This window comes from Podarcis liolepis (assembly GCF_965112155.1).
Source record: "Podarcis liolepis genome assembly, chromosome: 15".
Lineage (NCBI taxonomy): Eukaryota > Metazoa > Chordata > Lepidosauria > Squamata > Lacertidae > Podarcis > Podarcis liolepis.
In genome coordinates this window covers 28,743,332-28,766,061 of record NC_139566.1, presented here as the reverse complement: position 1 = coordinate 28,766,061, position 22,730 = coordinate 28,743,332, and the positions used below count along the sequence as shown (strand labels likewise).

The 22,730-nt window shown below is 48.4% G+C and overlaps 2 protein-coding genes across 2 annotated transcripts in view; both read left to right on the top strand.

Annotated features, from left to right (window-relative positions):
- Positions 1–571: 571 nt before the first annotated feature.
- On the top strand, positions 572–16,926 carry LOC310694882 (solute carrier family 2, facilitated glucose transporter member 11-like). Its single transcript, XM_083478675.1, has 12 exons — positions 572–849; positions 1,695–1,793; positions 3,407–3,567; positions 5,983–6,107; positions 6,968–7,097; positions 7,258–7,406; positions 8,696–8,877; positions 10,052–10,162; positions 10,508–10,609; positions 11,661–11,736; positions 12,824–12,951; positions 15,460–16,926. Exons 1-12 carry the CDS (start codon positions 613–615, stop codon positions 15,667–15,669), a joined length of 1,710 nt encoding a protein of 569 aa, XP_083334801.1. The 5' UTR covers positions 572–612; the 3' UTR covers positions 15,670–16,926.
- A 1,792-nt stretch (positions 16,927–18,718) lies between these two features.
- LOC310693850 (uncharacterized protein) overlaps positions 18,719–22,730 on the top strand; it is a 33,595-nt gene continuing 29,583 nt past the window's right edge. Inside the window, exons 1-3 of the mRNA XM_083476236.1 lie at positions 18,719–18,877; positions 20,104–20,202; positions 21,385–21,545. Coding sequence (XP_083332362.1) covers positions 18,851–18,877; positions 20,104–20,202; positions 21,385–21,545 — 287 coding nt within the window. The 5' untranslated portion in view covers positions 18,719–18,850. The remainder of the gene's footprint in view (positions 18,878–20,103; positions 20,203–21,384; positions 21,546–22,730) is intronic.

The following is a 22,730-nucleotide window of genomic DNA, read 5'->3' as shown; positions in this document are numbered from 1 at the left end:
TTTTTTACTTTAAAATTATGTGGAAAAACAGTGGGTCGTCTTATACACAGGGCAGTCTCCCCCCTATTTTCTTAAATTGCGGTTCCTAAAAATAGGGGACGTCTTATACATGGTGGCATATTTTTTTAAAAAAATTAATATTAAGAATTTCAACATAACAGATAATCAAAACATATCTTCATTATTTCCCCCCATTTTTCCCCTCCCCAAAAAAGACCCTCCCTCCCTCCCAAGACTTCCCTCAGCTCCTTTCTCTGATTTTTCAACCCGTTATTCTCTGCATATTGTAAAATTGTAAAGATCCTTAAATTATCTGTCTGTTATGTTAACAATCAATAAATTTGTGTATGTTTATTCAAAATACATGGGGGCATCTTATACATGGAAAAATACGGTAAATATTTGGGGGATTCTGCTTATATGGAGCCTGGAATTTGCAGCAGGAAATGCTCTGCAGAGACTTCAGGTGCGACAGACTGAGACCAAAACTGATGGGCAGCAGATAAGGCTGATGTCACCGGGCTGGGTGGGTGGGGAGGATGACGCCGGAGGCCAACGTGACTGGTCCTCGTGTCTCGATTTCACACCTGGGTGAGTTTTACCTTTTGCCCAATGGAGCTTTCTAGTCTTGGGCTGTGTATGTCATTAATGGTTGATCGAAACAGGCATGAAGGGCACAGCCAGGCAGTTAATTTTAACTCTGGTGTCATGGTTTCCGCCCAAGCCGCCCACATGGCAGCGAAGGAGCCTGAGACACACATGCCCTTCCAGCCGGACTCCCCTTCCTCCTTTCCTTCCCCTCCGAAAGCTGCTTTCTGGTGCAGAATGGAGGGCCGGTTCTCTGGGCTGGTGAGTAACATGGGCTTTGTTAAGAGGGTGGTTACGGGAGGAGGAATTAGCTCCCAGGTTGGTCTGCGAGAGGCCCCCCCCCCCCCAGGAAGACGAGCGTTCCTTCTCAGGCTCTACTCAGTTGGGACCAGATAGCTCATCCTCTCCAGCCCAGTCCAGCCCAGCCTGCCTACTCCTCAGCGTGAATCATGAGGCTGTGGGTCAATTGCTGCGGTCAAAGTCGGGGTCAGGATGCCCTCAACCTCATCCACCTCCCCCCCTGGTAGGAAGGTGTGCTGTCTCATCTGCAGGCCTGCCCTCCCCCCCACATTATTTTGGTTTGGACCAGGCATAGGCAAAGTCCGGCCCTCCAGATGTTTGGGACTACAATTCCCATCATCCCTGACCACTGGTCCTGTTAGCTAGGGATGATGGGAATTGTAGTCCCAAACATCTGGAGGACCAGAGTTTGCCTGGTTTGGACCCAAGTGAGCTCTGGCTGGCAGTTCCTCAGGGCTTCCTTTTCAATTTCTAGAAGGTTCTAAAAGTCCTGATATAAGATGGTGCTAACCACATCTGTCCGAACTTCTCTCCTCCTCACACCCTCCCTGATCTTTGGCCTCATAATGTTAAAGCGTCAAACAAAAATGATCATTCCAAAATCAAAGTTGAGCTCTCTTTTTCTGTGTGTGTGAGAGAGAGAAAAGCTAGCCAGCAAGGGCGTCCCAAATACCACCCCGCCCCCTGCATCACCTCTGAGCATGGTCCCCTGAGATTCGAACCCATTTTCTATGGGCGCTTTGAGGAAGGGTGACGGGTGGCCTTTCTTTCCTCCAGGCTCTTGTGTCTTTTGTCTCCCACCGCAGATTCGGCACCGGAAGTTTTACCAAATGATCCTCGTGCTGGGGATTGGTGGCAACCTCCAGATTGGCTATCAGATTTCTGTGATCAACTATCCCTCCATGGTAAGCAGCCCCTTAAGCAGCTGCACCCGGTGGAGGGGGTGAGCAGGAGCAACGACTGACCAAACAGCCTGCCTCCTCTCCACCAAGCGATGCTCACCCTGGTTACATTCCATAGCTGCCTCCTGCACCATCCATGGTCCAGGAGGAGGCAGAAGGTGATGAAGGAAGACTTTCTTTCCATAGGTTTAGCTGGTCAAACAGAATTGATTTGCTGGTGCCTCAGTTTGAGACTGGGGAGGAAGGGAACTGAATTGGATTTAAGATTAACACCCGCCCCCCCCCCCGGCTTATTCAGAAGGCTTTTAACCAGGGTAGCAGATGAGCTGTATCCTCGGGTTGAAGTAGCTTCGGGATGAATATTTTCGGGTTGCGCTCCACAGTGACCCGGCAGTAACAGAGTGCGTTACTTCCGGGTTTCGCAGTTTGCGCATGCGCAGATGCTCAAAAGGACGTCACGCACATGCGCGGAAGCGGCGAATCGCGACCCGTGCATGCGCAGACGCGGGTTGCGTTTGCATCTAGAGGTACCAGTGTAATTCATTAAGGGTGTTGGGAATTGTAGCTATGTGAGGAGTAAACTATAGTTCCCATTATTCTTGGGCGGGGGGAGGTGCTTTGAAGGAAGTACTCCCCCACACACACACACACCAAGGGGGTACTCAAGAGTACGCAGCAGGGGCACCTCTCTTTTTTGTTAAAATGTGTGGCACTTACTGTAACAATTTCATGGTGATTACGTGCGCCTCTTTTTCTAGAAAAAAAGCACTGTTTGGAGGTACAGGGTATATACCTGTTGTAGCTGGACTGAGCAGGAGCTGAGGCTTGCAGTAACTCTGAATGAGCTGATGGTCGTTTGCTTTAACTGGAGAGCACTGAGAAGTGTGTCTTCTTTGCCTGCTAGAAAGTCCCCGAAAAAGAGTCCTTCCATTTGAGCAATGTTCTAAAATACTCTCTTGACATTTTGAAAATTTGCAGTGCGTTTCTTTCAACAGCAGAACTTGAGACAGGAATACAGCGGGACCTTGGTTCTCGAACGGCTTGGCTCCCAAACAAATCAGCTCCCGACCGCTGCAAACCCGGAAGTAAGTTTCCGGTTTGTAAACATTTTTTGGAAGCCAAACATCCGAAGCAGCTTCCGCTTGACTGTAGGAAGCTTCTGCAGCTAATCGGAAGCCGCGCCTTGGTTTTTGAACAATTTTGGGAGTCAAAGGGACTCCCGGAACAGATTAAGTTTGACACCCAAGGTACCACTGTACTCATTTAGGAATAATAAACAACTTGACCAATGCTCTTTTCCCAAACCATGAGATTATAATGTATGCATTTTCCAAGGCTGAAATTTCTGTTTCATCTCATTTGCTGCTGGTTTGCAATTGGAATTTATGACACTTTTGATATCTGAGCAGAGAAATAATCCCAAAATATCTTTTTGGTGTGGGTAGGGAAGCAAACACTTTTAAAGGGTTAAGAAGTAATTCTGCATGATGATGATGATGATGATGATGATGATGATGAAGAAGCATTAGCTGATGCCTCAACTCCCCCTTCCTTCCTTCCTTCCTTCCTTCCTTCCTTCCTTCCTTCCTTCCTTCCTTCCTTCCTTTCCTCCCTAGTATATCAAGAAATTCATGAATGAGACCTGGCTTGAACGCTCTGGCTCCCCGCTGCCTGAAGGTGCCCTCTTGTTCCTGTGGTCATTCATTGTGTCTATCTATGGGGCAGGAGGATTTCTGGGCTGCCTCTGCAGTGCCTACCTGACTGTAAAATATGGCAAGTATGTAATACTCCAAACAGGTTGTCAGAAAAGAACTCTCTGAACTTTGGTACACATCCATCTTGCCCTCTGGCTCTGTGTTAAAACCTAGCTGCTGAGAGATTCCCTGATTGAGTTTTCTTACAGCTGAATTTATAAAAGGGTGTGAGAGATCCTGGCGCATGAGAAATCCTGCTTCTCTTGGGACAGCTGTTATTTCTGGTGCCTCCTCTAGCGCTCTGCAGTCCAAGGCAGCCAGAGCCAGAATCAGTGCTGTCCCTACTCAGGAGTCAAATGCTGCAAAACAACGGCAAGGGAGGTGCTGGAAAAGGACAGAGTTATTCCTTCTCTCTCGGCAACCCCCTAAGCTATGGCTACCAGATTTTTTTCAATGAATTCGGGGACACTTCTTTTTTTTTTTAAGCTGAGTAGCAAGAGGGAGTCAGTAGTGGGGATGGTGAGGCAAAAGATCCTGGCCCCAAGCACACATGCATATTGTATAAAGGTGCAAAGCCCTTCTTTCGCACCCTGTGAAACATAAATGCGCAGAGTTTTTTTAAAAAGCTGGGCAACGGAAGATCAGTCAAAACAAAGGGGGAAGAGAGCAGGAGATCTGTACTGCCAGACGTCCCCAGTTCCCCTTCGGAAATGGCGGCAGCAGCGGCAGTCAGCAGCCCAGAGCCAGCCTGGTAGCGCAGTTGGCTCTGGCTGGCTTCAGGAGCTGCTCGCTGCCTGCTGCCGTGGCGCCCGCCATTTTTTCTCTTTTTTTTTTTATAAAATTTTTATTGGTTTTACAAAATTTTTAAGAAAAACACTTAAAATGACAAACATACACGTATAGTTTCAAACCTATTTTCATAAACCTCTTTTCTTGGACTTCCCCATACCCCCCCTCTCTGCATCCCAATGTCCATAATTCAACTAGCAACTCCCAATTGTTACTTTCCAATCTCTGTCATCTTAGTCCTCTTTTATATTCTAACCTTATATCCCTGTACCCCCTTGTTTCTGGAAACCACAACATTTTAGCATTCATTAAGTTTATAGTAGTCCTTAAGATAACTTTTAAATTTTCTCCATTCTTCTTCCACCGTCTGTTTTCGTTGGTCACGGATTCTGCCTGTCATCTCGGCCAATGTCATATAGTCCATCACTTTCATCTGCCATTCTTCCAGAGTGGGTAAATCTTGTGTCTTCCAATACTTTGCGATGAGTATTCTTGCTGCTGTTGTAGCGTACATGAAAAAAGTTCTATCCTTCTTTGTCACCAATTGGCCGACAATGCCCAAGAGAAAGGCCTCTGGTTTTTTAGGAAAGGTACATTTGAGTACCTTTTTCATTTCATTATAGATCATTTCCCAGAAGGCCTTAATCTTCGGGCATGTCCACCAAAGGTGGTAGAAGGTACCTTCAGTCTCTTTACACTTCCAACATTTGTTATCGGGCAAATGATAAATTTTTGCCAGCTTGACTGGGGTCATGTACCACCTATAAACCATTTTCATGATGTTTTCCTTTAAGGCATTACATGCCGTAAACTTAATGCCGGTGTTCCATAACCATTCCCAGTCAGCTGACATAATGTTATGTCCAACATCCTGTGCCCACTTAATCATAGCCGATTTAACTGTTTCATCCTGTGTATTCCATTTCAGCAACAAGTTATACATTCTAGATAAATTCTTAGTGTTGGGTTCTAACAGTTCAGTTTCTAATTTTGATTTTTCCACCTGGAAACCGATTTTCCTGTCCTGTTTGAAAAATTCCACTATTTGACGATATTGAAACCAATTTTGTACTTTATGTTTCAATTTCTCATGACTTTGTAGTTTGAACTTATCTCCATCCTGTTCTAAAATTTCCCAATACTTCGGCCATCCGACCTCCATATTGAGTTTCTTCACTGCTTTAGCCTCCACTGGTGACACCCATCTAGGGGTTTTATTTTCCAATAGATCTTTGTATCTTATCCAAACACGCCGGAAGTTCCGGCAAGGGAAAATGGTGGGCGCCACAGCAGCGGGCAGCTCCTGAAGCCAGCCAGAGCTGACGCTGCTACGTTTCCCGGGGACAGATTTGCAAATCTGGGGACATTCTGGGGACGGAATTTGTCCGGGGACAGATTTGCAAATCCGGGGACTGTCCCCGGGGACATCTGGTAATCCTACCCTAAGTTCATTTGCTGTCCTTGGTTGCAGTGGAAGCTGCTGCCATCCCATGGCCAATGCACACAGGATCTTCTGCTTTTGGAAATGGTGGCCTCAGGCAGCAAAATGTCCTGGGCTGGCCCTGGCAGGAAGGCTGCTTTCCACTGGCTTAGGAAGCTCTGAACAAATTGGGGCTTGTCAGAGGTTCTGCAGCAGGCCAGATGTGAGTGATCTCCCTCCCGCTCTCCGCGTCCCCTCTGCCACCCCATTTCTGTGCCCTCGGATGCAGGAAGAGGACCATGCTGGGGACTGACCTGCTCATCCTCGCGACGGCTCTGCTCGTGGCCTTCAGCAAGAGAGCCAAGTCCTTCGAGATGATCCTGATTGGGCGGTTCCTCTTCGGCGTAAGCGCCGGTAAGGTCTTGGGGCATCATTACGGTAGCCTTGTGAGGACTCCAGAGCCCAGGCGTTGCCGTCAGCTGGCAAGGGGCAGCTCCCCACTGAAACCTCCCAACTCCCCTCTCCATTTGAAGGGAGCAAGGGGCTTGTGCCATAGCTGTCAACGTTTCCCTTTCCTTGCGAGGAATCCTATTCAGAATAATAATAATAATAATAATAATAATAATAATAATAATAATAATAATAATTTATTTATACCACGCCCTCCCCAGCCAAGACCGGGCTCAGGGCGGCTAACAACCAATAATAAAAACAAGTTGATTAAAATACAATTTAAAAGATTATGATACAACATTAAAACAATTAGGGAGCAATCTCATCATAGGAGGAGAAAGGAAAAAGGGGGAGGGAATCAAACTGATTCTGAGCCAAAGGCCAGGTGGAACAACTCTGTCTTACAGGCCCTGCGGAAAGAGATCAGATCCCATAGGGCCCTGGTCTCAAGAGACAGAGCATTCCACCAGGCTGGAGCCAGTGTTGAGAAGGCCCTGGCTCTGGTTGAGGCTAATCTAACTTCCTTAGGGCCTGGGACCTCTAGGGTGTCGCTAGATATGGACCTTAAGGTCCTCCATGGGGCATACAAGGGAATAAGGGAATTTCCCTTTAAAAAAGGGAAGCGTTGACAGCTATGGCTTGTGCCACAGAATGGACAACCATTCTGGGGCAGGTGGGTGGGTGGATTTTGTAAGGGGTTGGGTTCATACGTCCGTGGTCTCTTTGGTTCAGCTCACGGCCACGTCAGCCCCTTTTCTTGGGGTGCTTCTCTCCCTTTTGACTCTGTTTCTCTCTTGCCCTTCTCTCCCCCTGTGCCCCAGGCTTTTGCTTGACCATCCACCCCCAGTATGCTGGAGAAGTTTCGCCCAAGAAGCTCCGGGGCTTCGCAAACGCCACGTCCGCCTTCTTTTGGTCCTTGGGGAAATCCTTGGGCCAAATCCTTGGGCTCAGGTACTTGCACCTCCCGGGGTGGATAGAAGGCTCCCTTTCTCTGGCTGGGCCACGGTACCAGCTCTCTGACCACCGCCTCCTGAGCATGGACCAAGCTGAGCGGACCTGTGCTCTGATTCCACGTGAAGCCTCGCCTGATCCTCCTTCTCCTCCTCTGCAGGGAGTGCCTGGGCACAGAGTCCTCCTGGCCTTCACTCCTGGCCTTCATTGGGGCCACAGCCTTCCTCCAGCTGCTAACTCTGCCCTTCTTCCCCGAATCTCCTCCGTACCTCTTGATCCAGAAGGGAAACGAAGGCGCCTGCGTGAAGGGTGAGGCCTCCAAGGACTGCCCTGGGGAGAAAGGGGGATAGAAAACAGGAAGGGGGGAAGAGACTAGGCAACATCTTGGCCAACGCTTCATCTCTCACATACACATTTTCCAGGGAAAAAAGTGGGGTTCTTGAGGTGGAAGGGGCAGTTTAAAACCTCCTTGGGCCTGCCAGTTCTTCACGACAACCCTCACCCCATATGTAAAGTATTATTGTTAGAAGTGGCATTGGAATTGCTTAATTTTACCTTGGACCGCCCTAGCCTACAGGATCTAGACATCCACATAGGTCCCGATGCCAGGACCCTCCTGGCAGCATCTACACAATCCCCCTCCACTTGCCAAGGTCTGCTGCAATTGCCACCTCCTTTGGCTCCAAGGGCTGTGGCTTTCATGCTCTTTATTCAGCTCATAGTGGTGAGGAGGAATGGAAGGTCCCCCCCAGAATGTCTGCTTTATATACATTATTTACACAATGGGCCCCACGTGACTGGCTAATTCCAGGATTCTCCTGTAGGCCAATCAGGTTGCGGATTCACTTCCACCTGGAGTTGGACTGGGTGGCTCCTGTGGACCAATCAGGCTGCTGCATTCTGGATCCTATTGTTCTAGGACCAATCAGACTGCTGCATTTTGGATCCTATTGTTCTAGGACCAATCAGACTGCTGCATTTTGGATCCTATTGTTCTAGGACCAATCAGACTGCTGTGTTCTGGTTCCTATTGTTCTAGGACCAATCAGACTGCTGCATTCTGAATCCTATTGTTCTAGGACCAATCAGACTGCTGCATTCTGAATCCTATTGTTCTAGGGTAGGCCAATCAGACTGCTGCATTCTGGATCCTATTGTTCTAGGACCAATCAGACTGCTGCATTTGGATCCTATTGTTCTAGGACCAACCAGACTGCTGCATTCTGAATCCTATTGTTCTAGGACCAATCAGATTGCTGCATTCTGAATCCTATTGTTCTAGGACCAATCAGATTGCTGCATTCTGAATCCTATTGTTCTAGGACCAATCAGACTGCTGCTTTCTGAATCCTATTGTTCTAGGGTAGGCCAATCAGACTGCTGCATTTGGATCCTATTGTTCTAGGACCAATCAGACTGCTGCATTCTGAATCCTATTGTTCTAGGGTAGGCCAATCAGACTGCTGCATTTGGATCCTATTGTTCTAGGACCAATCAGACTGCTGCATTTTGGATCCTATTCAACTCAGTACATAACACCTCCCTCCTGGATTTGTCAGTAAGTCTGGCTCCTTCCTCTTCTCCCCACCATCTCCCAGCCATGCACCAGCTCTGGGGCCAAGAAGATCACCAGCAGGAACTCAGTGACCTGAAGCAGGAAGCGGAAAACAGCACCAAAGTCCTGAGTGCGAGAGAGCTGCTCAGAGACCAGTCCCTGCGTCGGCAGCTGCACATCCTCGTGGCGGTCGTTGTCACCCTCCAGCTCTGCGGCATCAACGCAGTTGAGTTCTAAAGGCTCCCCTTGGCTGCAACAATGAACAGCCCTGCCTTTGGGTTTGGAGGGACTCAGCTACATTGGCAAAGAAAAAGCGCTTTACGTGCGTTGTTTGTGCATTCTAACACGGTGACACCAGGTGGCGCTGTGGAGTTCCGTTTGTGCTAACCCGATTTTTCATGCAAAGTTTGCAACGGCGTTTAACTGAAATGCTTCTTTGATGTGTCTAGATCCGCAGACAGAAAACAAGCACAGCTAAGGAAGAAAAGGTGTAGACTGGATCACCCAACTGACAGGGCTGGGAGGAAGAAGAGGATAATGGGTGATAGAAGCAATGGGTTTACACTGCAGAAAGGCAGACTGAGGTTTAGCATCACAAACACTTCTGAACTCTAATAATCTTCAGGAATGGAAAGGAGCCTTGATGGGTTGGGGAGGCTGACAAGTATAGCTGAAGGCAGCAGCCAGAGGACAGGGCCTCTCCTTCCAAGACCTTCTCTCTTACCAGTGTTTTGACACGTGAGGCTTAACAATCTTCTCTGCTAATATTTTACTTGGGTGCCTGATCAGTGGCGATGCAGGAGACAGGCTCTTCAGATGCAAACAGGCATTCTGGCCTGGGTAGGATTCGCATTTCCATGGGGTGCCAGCTGGAGGCAGGTGTGAAGGTTCAGGTGTGAAAGTGCTCCGAGCTGGCTGCCCTGAAGACTCACCTGCGCTGGGGGGGGGGGAGCATCTGCAGCCATAGCCCAAGGCAGCCAAAGCACAGGAAATCTGTATCTGAACACATGAAACTCTCCCTTGATGACAGGCTCCTTCGCCCATTTGCTTTGGTTGCCTTAATCTTAATGCCAGCTGTTGTGAGACCAAGTTGGCAAGTGTGCAATGCCCCCCCCCCAGGGTTGCCCTGGAGGTGGGAGCAGCCAACAAGAGCCCCTTTTGACATCTTTTTCCTTTCTCCTCCTGTGATGAGGCTGCATTTTAATATTTTAATGTTTCAAGATTTTAATGTTGTATTTTAATCTTGTTTTTAAGTTGGATTCATTCGACTTGCTTGTTAGCCGCCCTGAGCCCAGCCTTGGCTGGGGAGGGCGGGGTATAAATAAAAATTATTATTATTATTATTATTATTATTATTATTATTATTATTATTATTATTATCTCCTTCCTTTCTCCACAGGTCTATTTCTACACTTTCGAAGTCTTCCGCACAGCGGGTTTTGCAGAGGACCTCCTCCCTTACGTCTCGCTGGGGGTGGGCTTCTGCGAGCTCCTCTCCTCCTTCCTCTGTGTAAGACCCTTTCCCAGACAGTCCCCTTTTTTCTGCCATTTTCCACTGAGGCGCAAGAGTGTGTGGAGCTCCTTTCCTCCTTCCCCATTGGTGTGCCGCCTGGTACCGTCTCTTCACGCCAGCCATAGGCTGCTGCAGATGCGCCTTTTTGCTCCAGCCTTTTGGAAATGGAAGAACCATTTTCTTGTCTCCTCCCTGGTGTGTGTTTAGAGGGGTTATCGTTTCAACTGAACTATGTTTTCATAGGCTGTAACTCGCCCTGAGGCCTCATGGTCAAGACAGAGTAAGAATTGCAATAAATAATGATAATGATGATAATAATTACTCTTCCTCCTCCTTCTTCAGATTCTGACAATTGAGAGGTTTGGACGGCGGACGCTCCTGTGGCAGGGCTGTGGCATGATGGCGCTTGTCCTTTTTCTCCTCACAATTACTCTCTCAGTACAGGTAAGAGCCAAGGACATATACTGCCTCGGGCGCCGGATTAAATTGACTGGCGGGCCTGATTAGGCATGCCAGGTTTAACAGATACCTGCCAGACTGTATTCGAAAAGAGAGGTACAAGCCCCTAAAGTCCAAAGACAATTGGAAAGCTTTTCCCATTTCCTTCCTCCTTGCAGAGGAATACAGTGGTACCTCGGGTTAAGAACTTAATTCGTTATGGAGGTCTGTTCTTAACCTGAAACTGTTCTTAACTTGAGGTACCACTTTAGCTATTGGGGCCTCCCGCTGCCGCTGTGTGATTTCTGTTCTCATCCTGAAGCAAAGTTCTTAACCTGAGGTACTATTTCTGGGTTAGCAGAGTCTGTAACCTGAAGCGTATGTAACCCACTGTAGTTGAGGTCAATTTGGGAGAGTCAGAAAATGGCTTCAGGATTGCTCTCCTGTACTATTTCAGACACGTGGTTTATACAGTTCTGTATGTGTTTGCCTTCTACATTTATGAATGTTTATTCAATATCTGAGACTTTAGAATTCTTATAACACAAGAGAGAGAGATGAAGCAGGGAGCTATGAGACCCCATGTACACCAGGGCCGGCCTGCCCATGAGGCAATGTGAGGCAGCTGCTTACAGTCTCCTTTGCTTCTTGCCCTGCTCCTCTCCAGACTCCCCAACACACCCTTCAGTGCTCCTTATCTTCTCTAAACCACCTCTAGTCGCCTCCGTCAGCAGCAACACCAAAAAGTAGGAGGGGGTGCCATTTTCTGTTTTGCGTCCAGCGGCAAAACAACACTGCTCCCCCTCCCCAAGTCTTCAGCAGACTCCTTCGGTTTCAACCTCTAAACACCTGCCGATAGGCGGGAAATTGGGAATACTCAATAGTTAGCTGATTTCTGGTTTTAACATGTTTTTATAAGGTGCCTATTGCATGGCTTTGTGTCCAGTTGTTGCAAACTGCTTTGATGGTTTCTTTACGAAATAGTAGTGTATGGTTTTTTAAATACCCAGTGTGAATTCATTGGCGCTTGTCGTTTTTCCCCTCCTCCCTCCCCTAGAACAAAACCCACTGGGCGTCGTACTGCAGCGTCACTCTGGTTTTCCTCTTTGTTCTCTTCTTTGGAATCGGACCGAGTAAGTAGAGGATGTCGGAACATACCTGGGGGGCACACGCAGCCCCCGGGATGAGACAAACCTCTCCAGGCGTCTTCCTGATGAAGCGCAGCCCGGGACATCCATAAATCTTCAGTCCCGGCAAGCAATAGCGCTACATATCAGAAGACTATGTGCACTCTGCAGAGTATAGCAGAAACGAAGTGGAGCTTGGTGTGTGCATTCTAAGTATTTATTAAGCAATATATACAGCACAAGGGACGCGGGTGGCGCTGTGGGTTAAACCACAGAGCCTAGGACTTGCCGATCAGAAGGTCGGCGGTTCAAATCCCCGTGACGGGGTGAGCTCCCATTGCTTGGTCCCTGCTCCTGCCAACCTAGCAGTTCAAAAGAACGTCAAAGTGCAAGTAGATAAATAGCTACCGCTCTGGCGGTAAGGTAAATGGCGTTTCCGTGTGCTGCTCTGGTTTGCCAGAAGCGGCTTAGTCATGCTGGCCACATGACCCGGAAGCTATACACCGGCTGCCTCGGCCAATAAAGTGAGATGATCGCCGCAACCCCAGAGTCGGCCACGACTGGACCTAATGGTCAGGGGTCCCTTTACCTTTACCTATACCTATATACAGCACAAAGCAATCATGGAGTCCTCTCAGTTCTTCTCCAAGGGACACAAAGAAACAGTCCAAAAGTACAGTACAACGGAAGAGAGATAAGACTGACTTCCGTTCTCACACTTTCCAAGCCTAGAAAGTAAACACTGACATGTGATGTAACAATCGCACATCCAGCAACGGAGGAGTGAAATGCTAACAGAGGAGGCCTTTACCCTGGCAGGGCTGGGGGCAACTGCTCCTGGTTGGGGAGGGTGGGGATGTCACCTCCAGGTGTGAGTTGCAAGGTCCTGCTAGGCAACAGCACTGAGGAAGGGGAGTAATTGCACTAAGGCCAGACCCAGGAACATGCCAAAACCCCAAGCATTTCACAGTCGGTAGAACAGGAGACTCTGAATCTCAGAGTTGTGGTTTCAAGCCCCATGTTGGGCAATAGATTCCTGCTGGACTAGATGCCTCTACAATTATATGATTTCTTGTGTCTTTCCCTGCCTCAGATGGAGCCTCCATGTCTGTCATGATGGAAATCTTCAGCCAGTCTTCCAGACCAGCAGCTTTCCTGATTGGCGGCTGCCTGAATTGGGCCGGCCTCTTTGTCATTGGAATCACCTTCCCATTTGCTGTGGTCAGTGTCTGTCAGGTTCATACACACACGCACGCACACCTCCTTCCAGCCTGCCTTCCTGCTGCCACGGCTTCTGCCTTCTCTCTGTGGCCCCAATAATGCTGGGGCAACACAGGCGAGCGAGCGGGGTATAAATAATAAAATTATTGTTGTTATTCTTATATGGCCCCATGCTCAAGAGAGCAGCCTGGTGCTGCCCCAAGGGCAAGGAGATATGCGCATGACTCCTACGGCATCTGTAGTGTCTCTCTGGATAACCATTTCCTCAGAATAGCTTCAGGAGTCCCCCTCCCTCAGCTACACACCTTGGCAATGGAACCCAGTGTGGTGCTGTGCAGGGGGAGCCAATGTGGTTCAGGTATGGTTGCTGGACTCCAAACCACACCAGTCCTGGCAGGCAGCAGGGCCAATGGCCAGGGATGAGGTGGCTTGCAGACCACATCATCTTGCTACCCCTGGGGTATGGATAGGCGGCTGGTTGTGGAGCCTCGGCCCAGTATACCTGAAGGAGCATCTCCACCCCCATCGCTCAGCCCGGACACTGAACGCTAGCTCCAAGGGCCTTCTGGCGGTTCCCTCACTGCAAGAAGTTAGGTTACAGGGAACCAGACAGAGGGCCTTCTCGGTAGTGGCGCCCTCCCTGTGGAACGCCCTCCCATCAGATGTCAAGGAAATAAACAACAATCTGACTTTGAGAAGACATCTGAAGGCAGCCCTGTTTAAGGAAGTTTTTAAAGTTTGGTGTTTTATTGGGTTTTTAATATTCTGTTGGGAGCCGCCCAGAGTGGCTGAGGAAACACAGCCAGATGGGCAGGGTATACATAAATTATGATTATGATTATCACCATAGGCCACACTGGCTGACCATGGCTGACCAGTTGCACATTATCCCATCACCTGGAGCTCCTGAGGTGCAGGATGACATGAAAAGCACTTCTAAGTATCTAAAAATGGGCCAAAAGGCCGAACTTGACCTGCCCCTATTTGCATAATAACCAAGTAACTTTCACACCAGGTTAAGCGCTCTGAGGGGGCTGCCGCAGCGCAGGAAGCCACTGAGCCTGAGGCTGTCAGCTAGGAGCCCCCAGGAGAAACTCCTGTACCAATAGGGCCTGTCAGGCCAGAGATGGGCCCCTCGCAGGTACCTTCTCCTGAGGAGCCTTACCAGTCCAGCAGCACAGGGAGCACTCCAAGGCGGAAGGCCCAACTTCAGGCTCTTTAAGCATTTAGAGTTCTCCACAAAGGTGTTATCTGAAACGTTGGTGGTATAGTGGTTAGCATAGTTGTCTTCCAAGCAGTTGATCCGGGTTCGATTCCCGGCCAATGCAGTATTTTCCCTCACCCTCTTAGGGACGCAGGTGGCGCTATGGGTTAAACCACAGAGCCTAGGACTTGCCGATCAGAAGGTCGGCGGTTCTAATCCCTGCGACGGGGTGAGCTCCCGTTGCTCGGTCCCTGCTCCTGCCAACCTAGCAGTTCGAAAGCACGCCAAAGTGCAAGTAGATAAATAGGTACCGGTCTGGCAGGAAGGTAAACAGCGTTTCCGTGCGCTGCTCTGGTTCGCCAGAAGCGGCTTAGTCATGCTGGCCACATGACCCAGAAGCTGTATGCCGGCTCCCTCAACCAGTAAAGCGAGATGAGCGCCGCAACATCAGAGTTGGCCACGACTGGACCTAATGGTCAGGGGGTCCTTTTACCTTTACCTTTACAAAGGGGTTATGTCTGTTCTCGGGCTTTGTTGGAGCCACTTGCTCCCGTGGAGCTCTCCGTGGTCCTGCAACACCTGACCTGCCTTGCTGCTGCCATCAGGCCTGAACACCAGGGCAGCCTCCCTGAGAGGTAACTAGACACAATGTTAAACACAGCGTTGTGGTTCATGTTGTTGTTGTTGTTTTAATTAGTAATAATAATAATAATAATTTATTATTTATACCCCGCCCATCTGGCTGGGTTTCCAACCACTCTGGGCGGCTTCCAACACAAGATTAAAATACAATAATTTATCAGATATTAAAAACTTCCCAAAACAGGGCTGCCTTCAGATGTCTCCTAATTAGGAGTTGTGAGGGTGGAGAATCCAGACCAGGAGCAGGATGTGGGAAGAGGGAGTTTCAACCTTTCCCTCCTGAAATCAATTCAACCCCCTCTGGGGGGGGTGGGGGGGAAGCAAATGGGGACATTGGGAGGTGATTTTCGGTGGGGAAATTCTTCAGGAGGAAAGGGTTGCACGTGTGCACTGTGGCCACCATTGAGAAGAGAAGAAAACTATGTGACAAAATCACACTGTCTAGTCTGGCCCTCATCTCTCTCCTGATTCTCCTCCCCTGTGTCTGAATCCCAGCTTCAAGTGTTTGCAGACTCCTCTCCCTTCTGGCCAACGCAGTAGCCTCGGCTGTGACACCATATGGCCCGGGCCAAAACTGGACAAACATTGCAAGGGCACAAAGAGGGCTTGTTCAATGGGTTGATCATTGCACTCTCTCCCCCCAATCCCCATCTTATTTCCAGGATGCTCTGGGCCCTTTCTGTTTCCTCCTCTTCATGGCTGTCCTTGTGGGGTCAGGAATCTTCTTCTACCTGTTCCTCCCAGAGACGAAAGGGAAGTCCATTGTGGAAATCACAGAGGAATTCAGCAACCCATCACCTTTTCAGAAGAGACTAACTTCTGCCCTTCGGACAGGCTTCCGGGATGACCTCTCTGCCTACACCAGCTTCTGAGCTCAGCAGCCAAGGGAGAACTTGCTACTAGGAGGCTCTCAACCTGGGAAGGTTTTCAACTGATATTCACACCAGCAAGAGGCACAACACTCCCTTTTAAACACACACAGACACCCTCTCTGTGGTCTTTCACTATCTGTGCCCCTCTTGCCCACCTTCACAACTGATGGGGGTCTTCCTCCCCCTGCCCTCATGGTCAATAGCTACACACAAGTTCAAAGAGTCCTCTTGGAAATGACACCAGCTGATTTATTTTAAGCTGAAGCAAAGGCCACTTCCTAGCCATCACTGTAGGTCAGAGCCAGTTTCAGACGGTACGCAATGGACCTCCCCCTCTTTCTTCTCCCCTGAAGAGACTTGAGCTATTGCTTGGGAGGCAAAATCCAATATGCACTCCAAGAAATTTAGGGACACTAGGAAGGAAGACCTTGTTGTGGCTGGGCTGGGCTGTCCAGAGCATCTGCCTAAGGCAGGGGTCAGCAATTTTTTTCAGCAGGGGGCCGATCCACTGTCCCTCAGACCTGGTTGGGGGCCGGTCTATATTTTTTGGGGGGGTGAATGAATTCCTATGCCCCACAAATAACCCAGAATTGCATTTTAAATACAGTGGTACCTCAGGTTAATTCGTTCCGGAGGTCCGTTCTTAACCTGAAACTGTTCTTAACCTGAAGCACCACTTTAACTAATGGGGCCTCCTGCTGCTGCCGCCGTGCTGCCGGAGCACGATTTCTGTTCTCATCCTGAAGCAAAGTTCTTAACCCGAGGTAATATTTCTGGGTTAGTGGAGTCTGTAACCTGAAGCGTATGTAACCTGAAGCATGTGTAACCTGAGGTACCACTGTAAAAAGCACACATTCCACTCATGTAAAAACACCAGGCAGGCCCCACAGATAACCCAGAGATGCATTTTAAATAAAAGGACACGTTCTACTCATGTAAAAACACGCTGATTCCCGGACCGTCCGCATGCCGGATTTAGAAGGCGATTGGGCCAGATCAGGTCCCTGGGCCTTAGGTTGCCTACCCATGGTCTAAGGTGTGGTAGCATCCTCAATAGGAGAAATCTTTATGCTAGTGTTTCTCCTCCTCCACCCTTTGCTCTGACTTGCAGGCTCACTGAAATATGGGTATTTGATCTGTGCTGGGGGTTACGGAGGCTGATTCAACAGGTTTTCTTTCCTCAACTGACTGTGTTTTCCTAACAGAGGTTTTGTTCATAATTTTTTGTGGATAATTAAACGTGACTTTGGTACTGCAGTGTGTGTGTTTTGTAATGGGTTTTAGTCAAATGTTCTCTCTGAGCCAGCAGGAATGTGGCTGACGAGACAAGAATGTTACTTGCCCAAAAATGGAAAGAAGCAGAAGTCCCAGTAAAGGAAGAATGGATACAAAAATGTATGAAATATGCAGAAATGGCAAAACTTACCAGAAAAATAAGAAATCAATATAACAAAAAAAAATTATATAAAAGAAAGAAAATGGTTTATTGAATATTTGAATATTTAAAAAGAGAATCCCCTGCCAAGCCTGTTCCATTTTCCATTAGAGATTATTATTTGAAGGACCATTTCGCTGGGAAATTTTGTGTCCATAAGATGACCAAATTCTACCTCAATTAATATTTTGCATATAGTTGATTCTACACCCTTTGACGTAGCAGGAACACTGACTATAAGTTGTTCTAAAGCGGTCAACTCTTGGTCTGCCCGAATGCATGGTTTTAACAGGAAAACAATAGATTGAAATGAAACCATGACCAAGTTATATTGGGAAGAGCCAAAATCTGTTCTTTATATAGGGAGAACCATTTCCATTAAAATTCCGGGAGTCTATATAGACCTGCTTGTTCCCAGCCTTCCCAGTCCATCGTATCTCCAACTTCACAAAACGTGGGGTGGTATCTAAGTAGAAGCAGGGGAGTTGCTCAATATACCATAGCTAGTTGCATTTCCCCTGTTTGAGTAGAGTCTAGGGTTTCAGAGCATGTGCAGAGTTCCATGCAGAATAGAGGCTGGGGGAGAGGGAGATTATATTTGGACACCCAGATGGATGGTTCCAAGGAGACTAATGAGCTGAGGGGATGCCCCACATTTATGGGAATTTGAGACAAGTAAAAAGAGTCTTCTTCATGGAAATGGATTCTTGTTTGGGCCAGGGGCAAGAGAAGTTCCACCTCTGATGTAAGAGGGAGCCAATCAAAAATGTACATAGAGACAGTTTCTAACTCACAAATGATTTTGTGCATTACAAAGTCGGTTCTGATCAGTTGGGCCATTGTAAAAAAAGGAAACAAAAACCTGATATACCTTCCTATTCTGTGGATGCTGAATCACAGACACTACAGGTGGTGCTGTTGGTTACCTCAGAAAATAGGCTTTGTTGAGATAAAAAGAAGATAAAGTCCCGACCAGGGACGAATAGTTGATGAAGATGTTGGACTATGCCGAAATGGCAAAAATGACCGGGAAAATCAGAAACCAGGAAGATAGAAAGTTTAATAAGGAATGAGGGGGGGTTTACAATTTACTTAAGGGAACACTGTAAACAACTAAAAACTTTGGCAGGATTTGAGTAACGCTTGTAACATATTAAAAACTAAGGTAAAAATGGATCGTTTTAAGAAAAATGGAGAAAATACAATACGACGCAGTGGAAAAAGTTTGATAATGGAAACCATGTAGGGGTGGAGGGAAGACCAATGATTCAGGGAATCCTAAATGTTGATGGTTATGATTAATGTTTGAATTCAAATGTATAGTGTAAAATTGAATTGAAAGGAAGGAAGGAAGGAAGGAAGGAAGGAAGGAAGGAAGGAAGGAAGGCGTTGTTGCAATACTAAAACAGCATCAAAGGACAGCAAAGTGTCAGTGCTCAGAGGGATACCTGGACACACACACCCCGCCGTGCTTCGGCTGCCCAACACATTCTCAGGCCAAGAAGCCTCACCCCTCTCTTGGATTGGTCCGAGTGCAGCCGGCCAATTTGCAGTTTAATCCAGTGCTCTGAAACGAATCAAGTGTCATAACACACAGGATCAAACATTAACCTCGGGCCGTTTGGTGGCTGGCCAAACCAAATAGGATGAAGAAAGAGGAACACCAGGGGCCGTCCGCCCACCTTGTGAGGTAGCAGCGGCAGCCAGCAGCAGAGGAGGGACCCGGAGGAAGCCTCTGCAGCAGAGATGGGCAGCAGCTCCCTTTGGGACTTGGTGAGTGAGGTTCGAGGGGTTGGCTGGCTTGGTGGCTGGGGAAACCCAGCCAGATGGGCGGGGTATAAATAAGAAATTTGTTTTTTTATTATCGGTTTATTCGTGTTCCACCTTTAATCAACACTCACTGGAGCAGGGTCCATTCTAAGATCTTTCGGATCACACACAAGTTCTCTAGTTTGTTCATTTTTGAAGGTACCTGGAGCACAGATGTGTGCACTCAAATATATTTTGCCCATCTTGGGGAGAAATGTGTCTAATGTCAGAATAGGACCTTCTGGCCAGCTGGGGTGAGTCTGCCCCCCCCCCTTCCCTCATTCTTAAGGCACCTGTTTTGATCACTTCTGTGAAAGACCTGGGGGTGCACCAAGCCCTCCCACCATGACGTTTCCATCACAGGACAACTTTGTAAAAAGCACAACTCCGCAGATTATGGGTGAGGACAAAGTCAAAAGGCTGTTTGCCCAGTTCTCAGTAGATCATCTTTCTGTCTCCATTCCAAATGCATCACATGATAAACCGGAGTTTAGAATGAATTCTCACCTAGATATTTGCTCTCTTTCACCTTCCCATTTAATGTGGCGAATCATGGGCTGTCAAGATTGTGCTGCAAAGCCCTTCCTTGCACTGGGTGAGTCACCCCACTCCAGTGGCGTAGCGTGGGTTGTCAGCACCCGGGGCAAGGCAAGTAATTTGCGCCCCCTAACCCGTGGAGCCAGGTAGGGGCAGAGAGCTGCAAGTGCGAGCGCCCCCCTCAGATGTTGTGCCCGGTGCGGCCGGGCCCCCCCCTTCACCCCCCCACGCTACGCCACTGGTGGCATCTAACAGAATGTAGTTTGAGCAAGCCACTTCCTTGGTGGGGTGCATGGGGCGCCCTAAATTTCTGGAGAGCTTTTGAAGACTTGCTTCAAAACGCACAGCACCATAGCACCCTGGGAGGTAGCTCCATTCAGTGGCGTAGCGTGGGTTGTCAGCACCCGGGGCAAGGCAAGTAATTTGCGCCCCCTAACCCGTGGATTTGCGCCCCCTAACCCGTGGATTTGCGCCCCCTAACCCTAACCCCCAGATGTTGCGCCCGGTGCGGCCGGCCCCCCCTGCACCCCCCACGCTACGCCACTGCCCCACTCCACCCCCAATCCCCACCCCACCCCCCACAGTTTATGCTCGGGTCTGGTTTATTTTTCTGCCCTGGGGAGTGTTGAGGATGGGTGTCTGTGTCTCCCCAGGTTCAGCACCCAAGGCTGCTCCTCATGATGCTCGTCCTAGGAATTGGTGGGTCCCTCCAGGCTGGCTTTCAAGGGTCCATGATCACCTACACCTCTGTGGTAAGCAGCAAAGGGGAAACCTCTTCCGGTGGTTGGTGGAAGCTGAAAGAGAGGCTCCCCCAGAATTGCTCCTCCAAGGTGCTGCCTTTGCCAGTCTCCCAAAAAACAGACACAGTAAAGGGTAAAGGGACCCCTGACCATTAGGTCCAGTTGTGACCGACTCTGGGGTTGCAGCGCTCATCTTGCTTTATTGGCCAAGGGAGCCGGCGTACAGCTTCCGGGTCATGTGGCCAGCATGACTAAGCCGCTTCTGGTGAACCAGAGCAGCTCACGGAAACAACGTTTACCTTCCCGCCAGAGCAGTACCTATTTATCTACTTGCACTTGGACGTGCTTTCGAACTTCTAGGTTGGCAGGAGCAGGGACCGAGCAACGGGAGCTCACCCTGTCGCGAGGATGCAAACCACCGACCTAGGCTCTGTGACAAGTCCTAGGCTCTGTGGTTTAACCCCCAGCGCCACCCGCGTCCCATAACAGACACAGATATTCTCATACACACACACACACACACACACACACACACACACACTTTTATTGATTTTTTAACATATCATTTCCAACAATCATTTAACATAAATCCTTATCTTATACAATATTTTAGACTTCCATCAACAACCTCTGAAGATTTTTCATTCTTTATCACTTATTCTGCATTTCTTAATTTCTCTATTACTTTTAATTATCATTAACTTATAGTTCTCTTCATAGTCTTCCTTGCAATATTTCACATAATCCTCCTTATAGAAATTTTTGCAGACCTACTAGCGTAATCTGTTTGTTACAATTGCTCAGACACAGATATTCTTACTCCAGACCAGTGGGTCTCCAGTTGGTTTTGGACTACAATTACCATCACCGGTCCTGCTAGTTAGGGATGATGGGAATTGTAGTCCAAAAACAGCTAGTGACCCAAGTTTGGGAAACTCTCCTCCATACCCTGAAGAGGAGTGTGAAAGGGGGGCAGAGAATGGGCCCCTACACCAGCTTTGGTCAAGCACCACAATGAACAAATCCGTTTGGCTGCTGGAGTTGACCTTTCCCTCCATGCAATGACTAGATGTGTGATCTTATATTATTGCAGGCCATACGTTCCCCATTTGCTTCTTGTTCAGCTCCCCCCACCTCCCAAACTACTGGCTTTTCACAGCATCTTCTGGTTAACGGGGTTTCCTCTTTTTGCAGCACGTGAAAACGTTCATCAATGAGAGCTGGCTGGAGCGGTCCGGGATGCCCGTCCACCCTGAAAGCCTCACATTGTTCTGGGCCTCGATTGTGTCCATCTTTTCCCTAGGGGGCCTGCTGGGCACTATGGCCAGTGGGCACTTCACAACAAAGTTCGGGAAGTAGGTATAAGTGTGAAACAAGCTGCTCCTGGGAAGCCAGTTCGAGCCACAAAATGGTGTGCTGGGAATGAGCTGGCCAGAGCTCTGCTGGGAAAAGGATTGGGCCTTGAAGGCTCCAGAGTCAAGGTCCAAAGCGCATCCCAGTTGTCAGCTGACCAGAGGTGGGCTGTCCTGGTCAGAATGTTCTTGCAACTGGTGGCCAGGACAGGAATTCTTCATGCTGAAAAAGTAAAGGGAAATTCCAGCAAAGCACCTGTGTGCATCGTAGTTGCAGAACACCTGAGTCGTACTTTAGGGGTTGGTGAAACCGGGCCCCGCTGGGGGTGCAAGCCCAGGGGAGCTGCAAAAATCACCAGGCAGACTATGGAGTGCGTGATGTATATTAGGGTTGCCATATTTCAAAATGTGAAAATCCGGACGCAAAGTTGTTGAGCCTTTGTTTGTTTTAGTTTTGCAAAATCTCAAAAAATAAATAAATTTGAGCTACGTTTAAGGAATTTCACCAAAATCTACACTTCCAACACTGGTTGCCATATGTCTGGATTTTCCTGGACATAGCAGCAATTTCCGCCCAGACACTGTTTCTGACAGCTGAATTCCGCAATGGATGTGTATGTTGTGCAGCTGCTGTTCTGGCGAGATCTAACACAGGAGAAGCCACCTGTCCTCTCATTGTGGCACAAAGGCGTGCAATTTTTTCTGCTCTTCTTGTGTGGTGCTCTGTATATGGTATGCTTAGTGTTAAGGTTTAGACTTATTGTGAAGGAATGGGTTTCCCAAACCCCAAAACTGACTGTGCAGGCAGTTTTTAAACTGCACCAAAATCCCCATTTCTCCTTAGCTAAAATGCATAAACTTTAGCCGTTGAGCAAATGCAAAACAAGAACACAGCTCTCTCCCTTATCAGTTTGACGGCAAGACTGGCCTTGACTTTACCAGTAGAACAGACACAGACATATCTTATGTCCTGACCACAAATGACGCAGAGACCCAAGCCTGGGACTAACGCCAGAGCATGTTCTCGGAAGTAGTGACCTCTTGCTCCAAGATAGGAGTAGGATCAGGAATATCCTTTTATGGTCAGAAGTACAGGAAGGAAGATCTTTTTATGGTTGAGAGTACCAGAGCAGGAACATATGTGATGTCAACCTGTGTACGTACGCCGACGTGGTTGGGCTCCTAGGG

Bases quoted from the DNA above. Each gene is read 5' to 3' on its own strand.
- LOC310694882 (XM_083478675.1), top strand. From the start codon at position 613: ATGGAGCTTTCTAGTCTTGGGCTGTGTATGTCATTAATGGTTGATCGA. The intron at 6,108-6,967 runs GTAAGGTCTTGG...CCTGTGCCCCAG, and splicing joins CCTCTTCGGCGTAAGCGCCG to GCTTTTGCTTGACCATCCAC. The intron at 7,407-8,695 runs GTGAGGCCTCCA...ACCATCTCCCAG, and splicing joins CGAAGGCGCCTGCGTGAAGG to CCATGCACCAGCTCTGGGGC.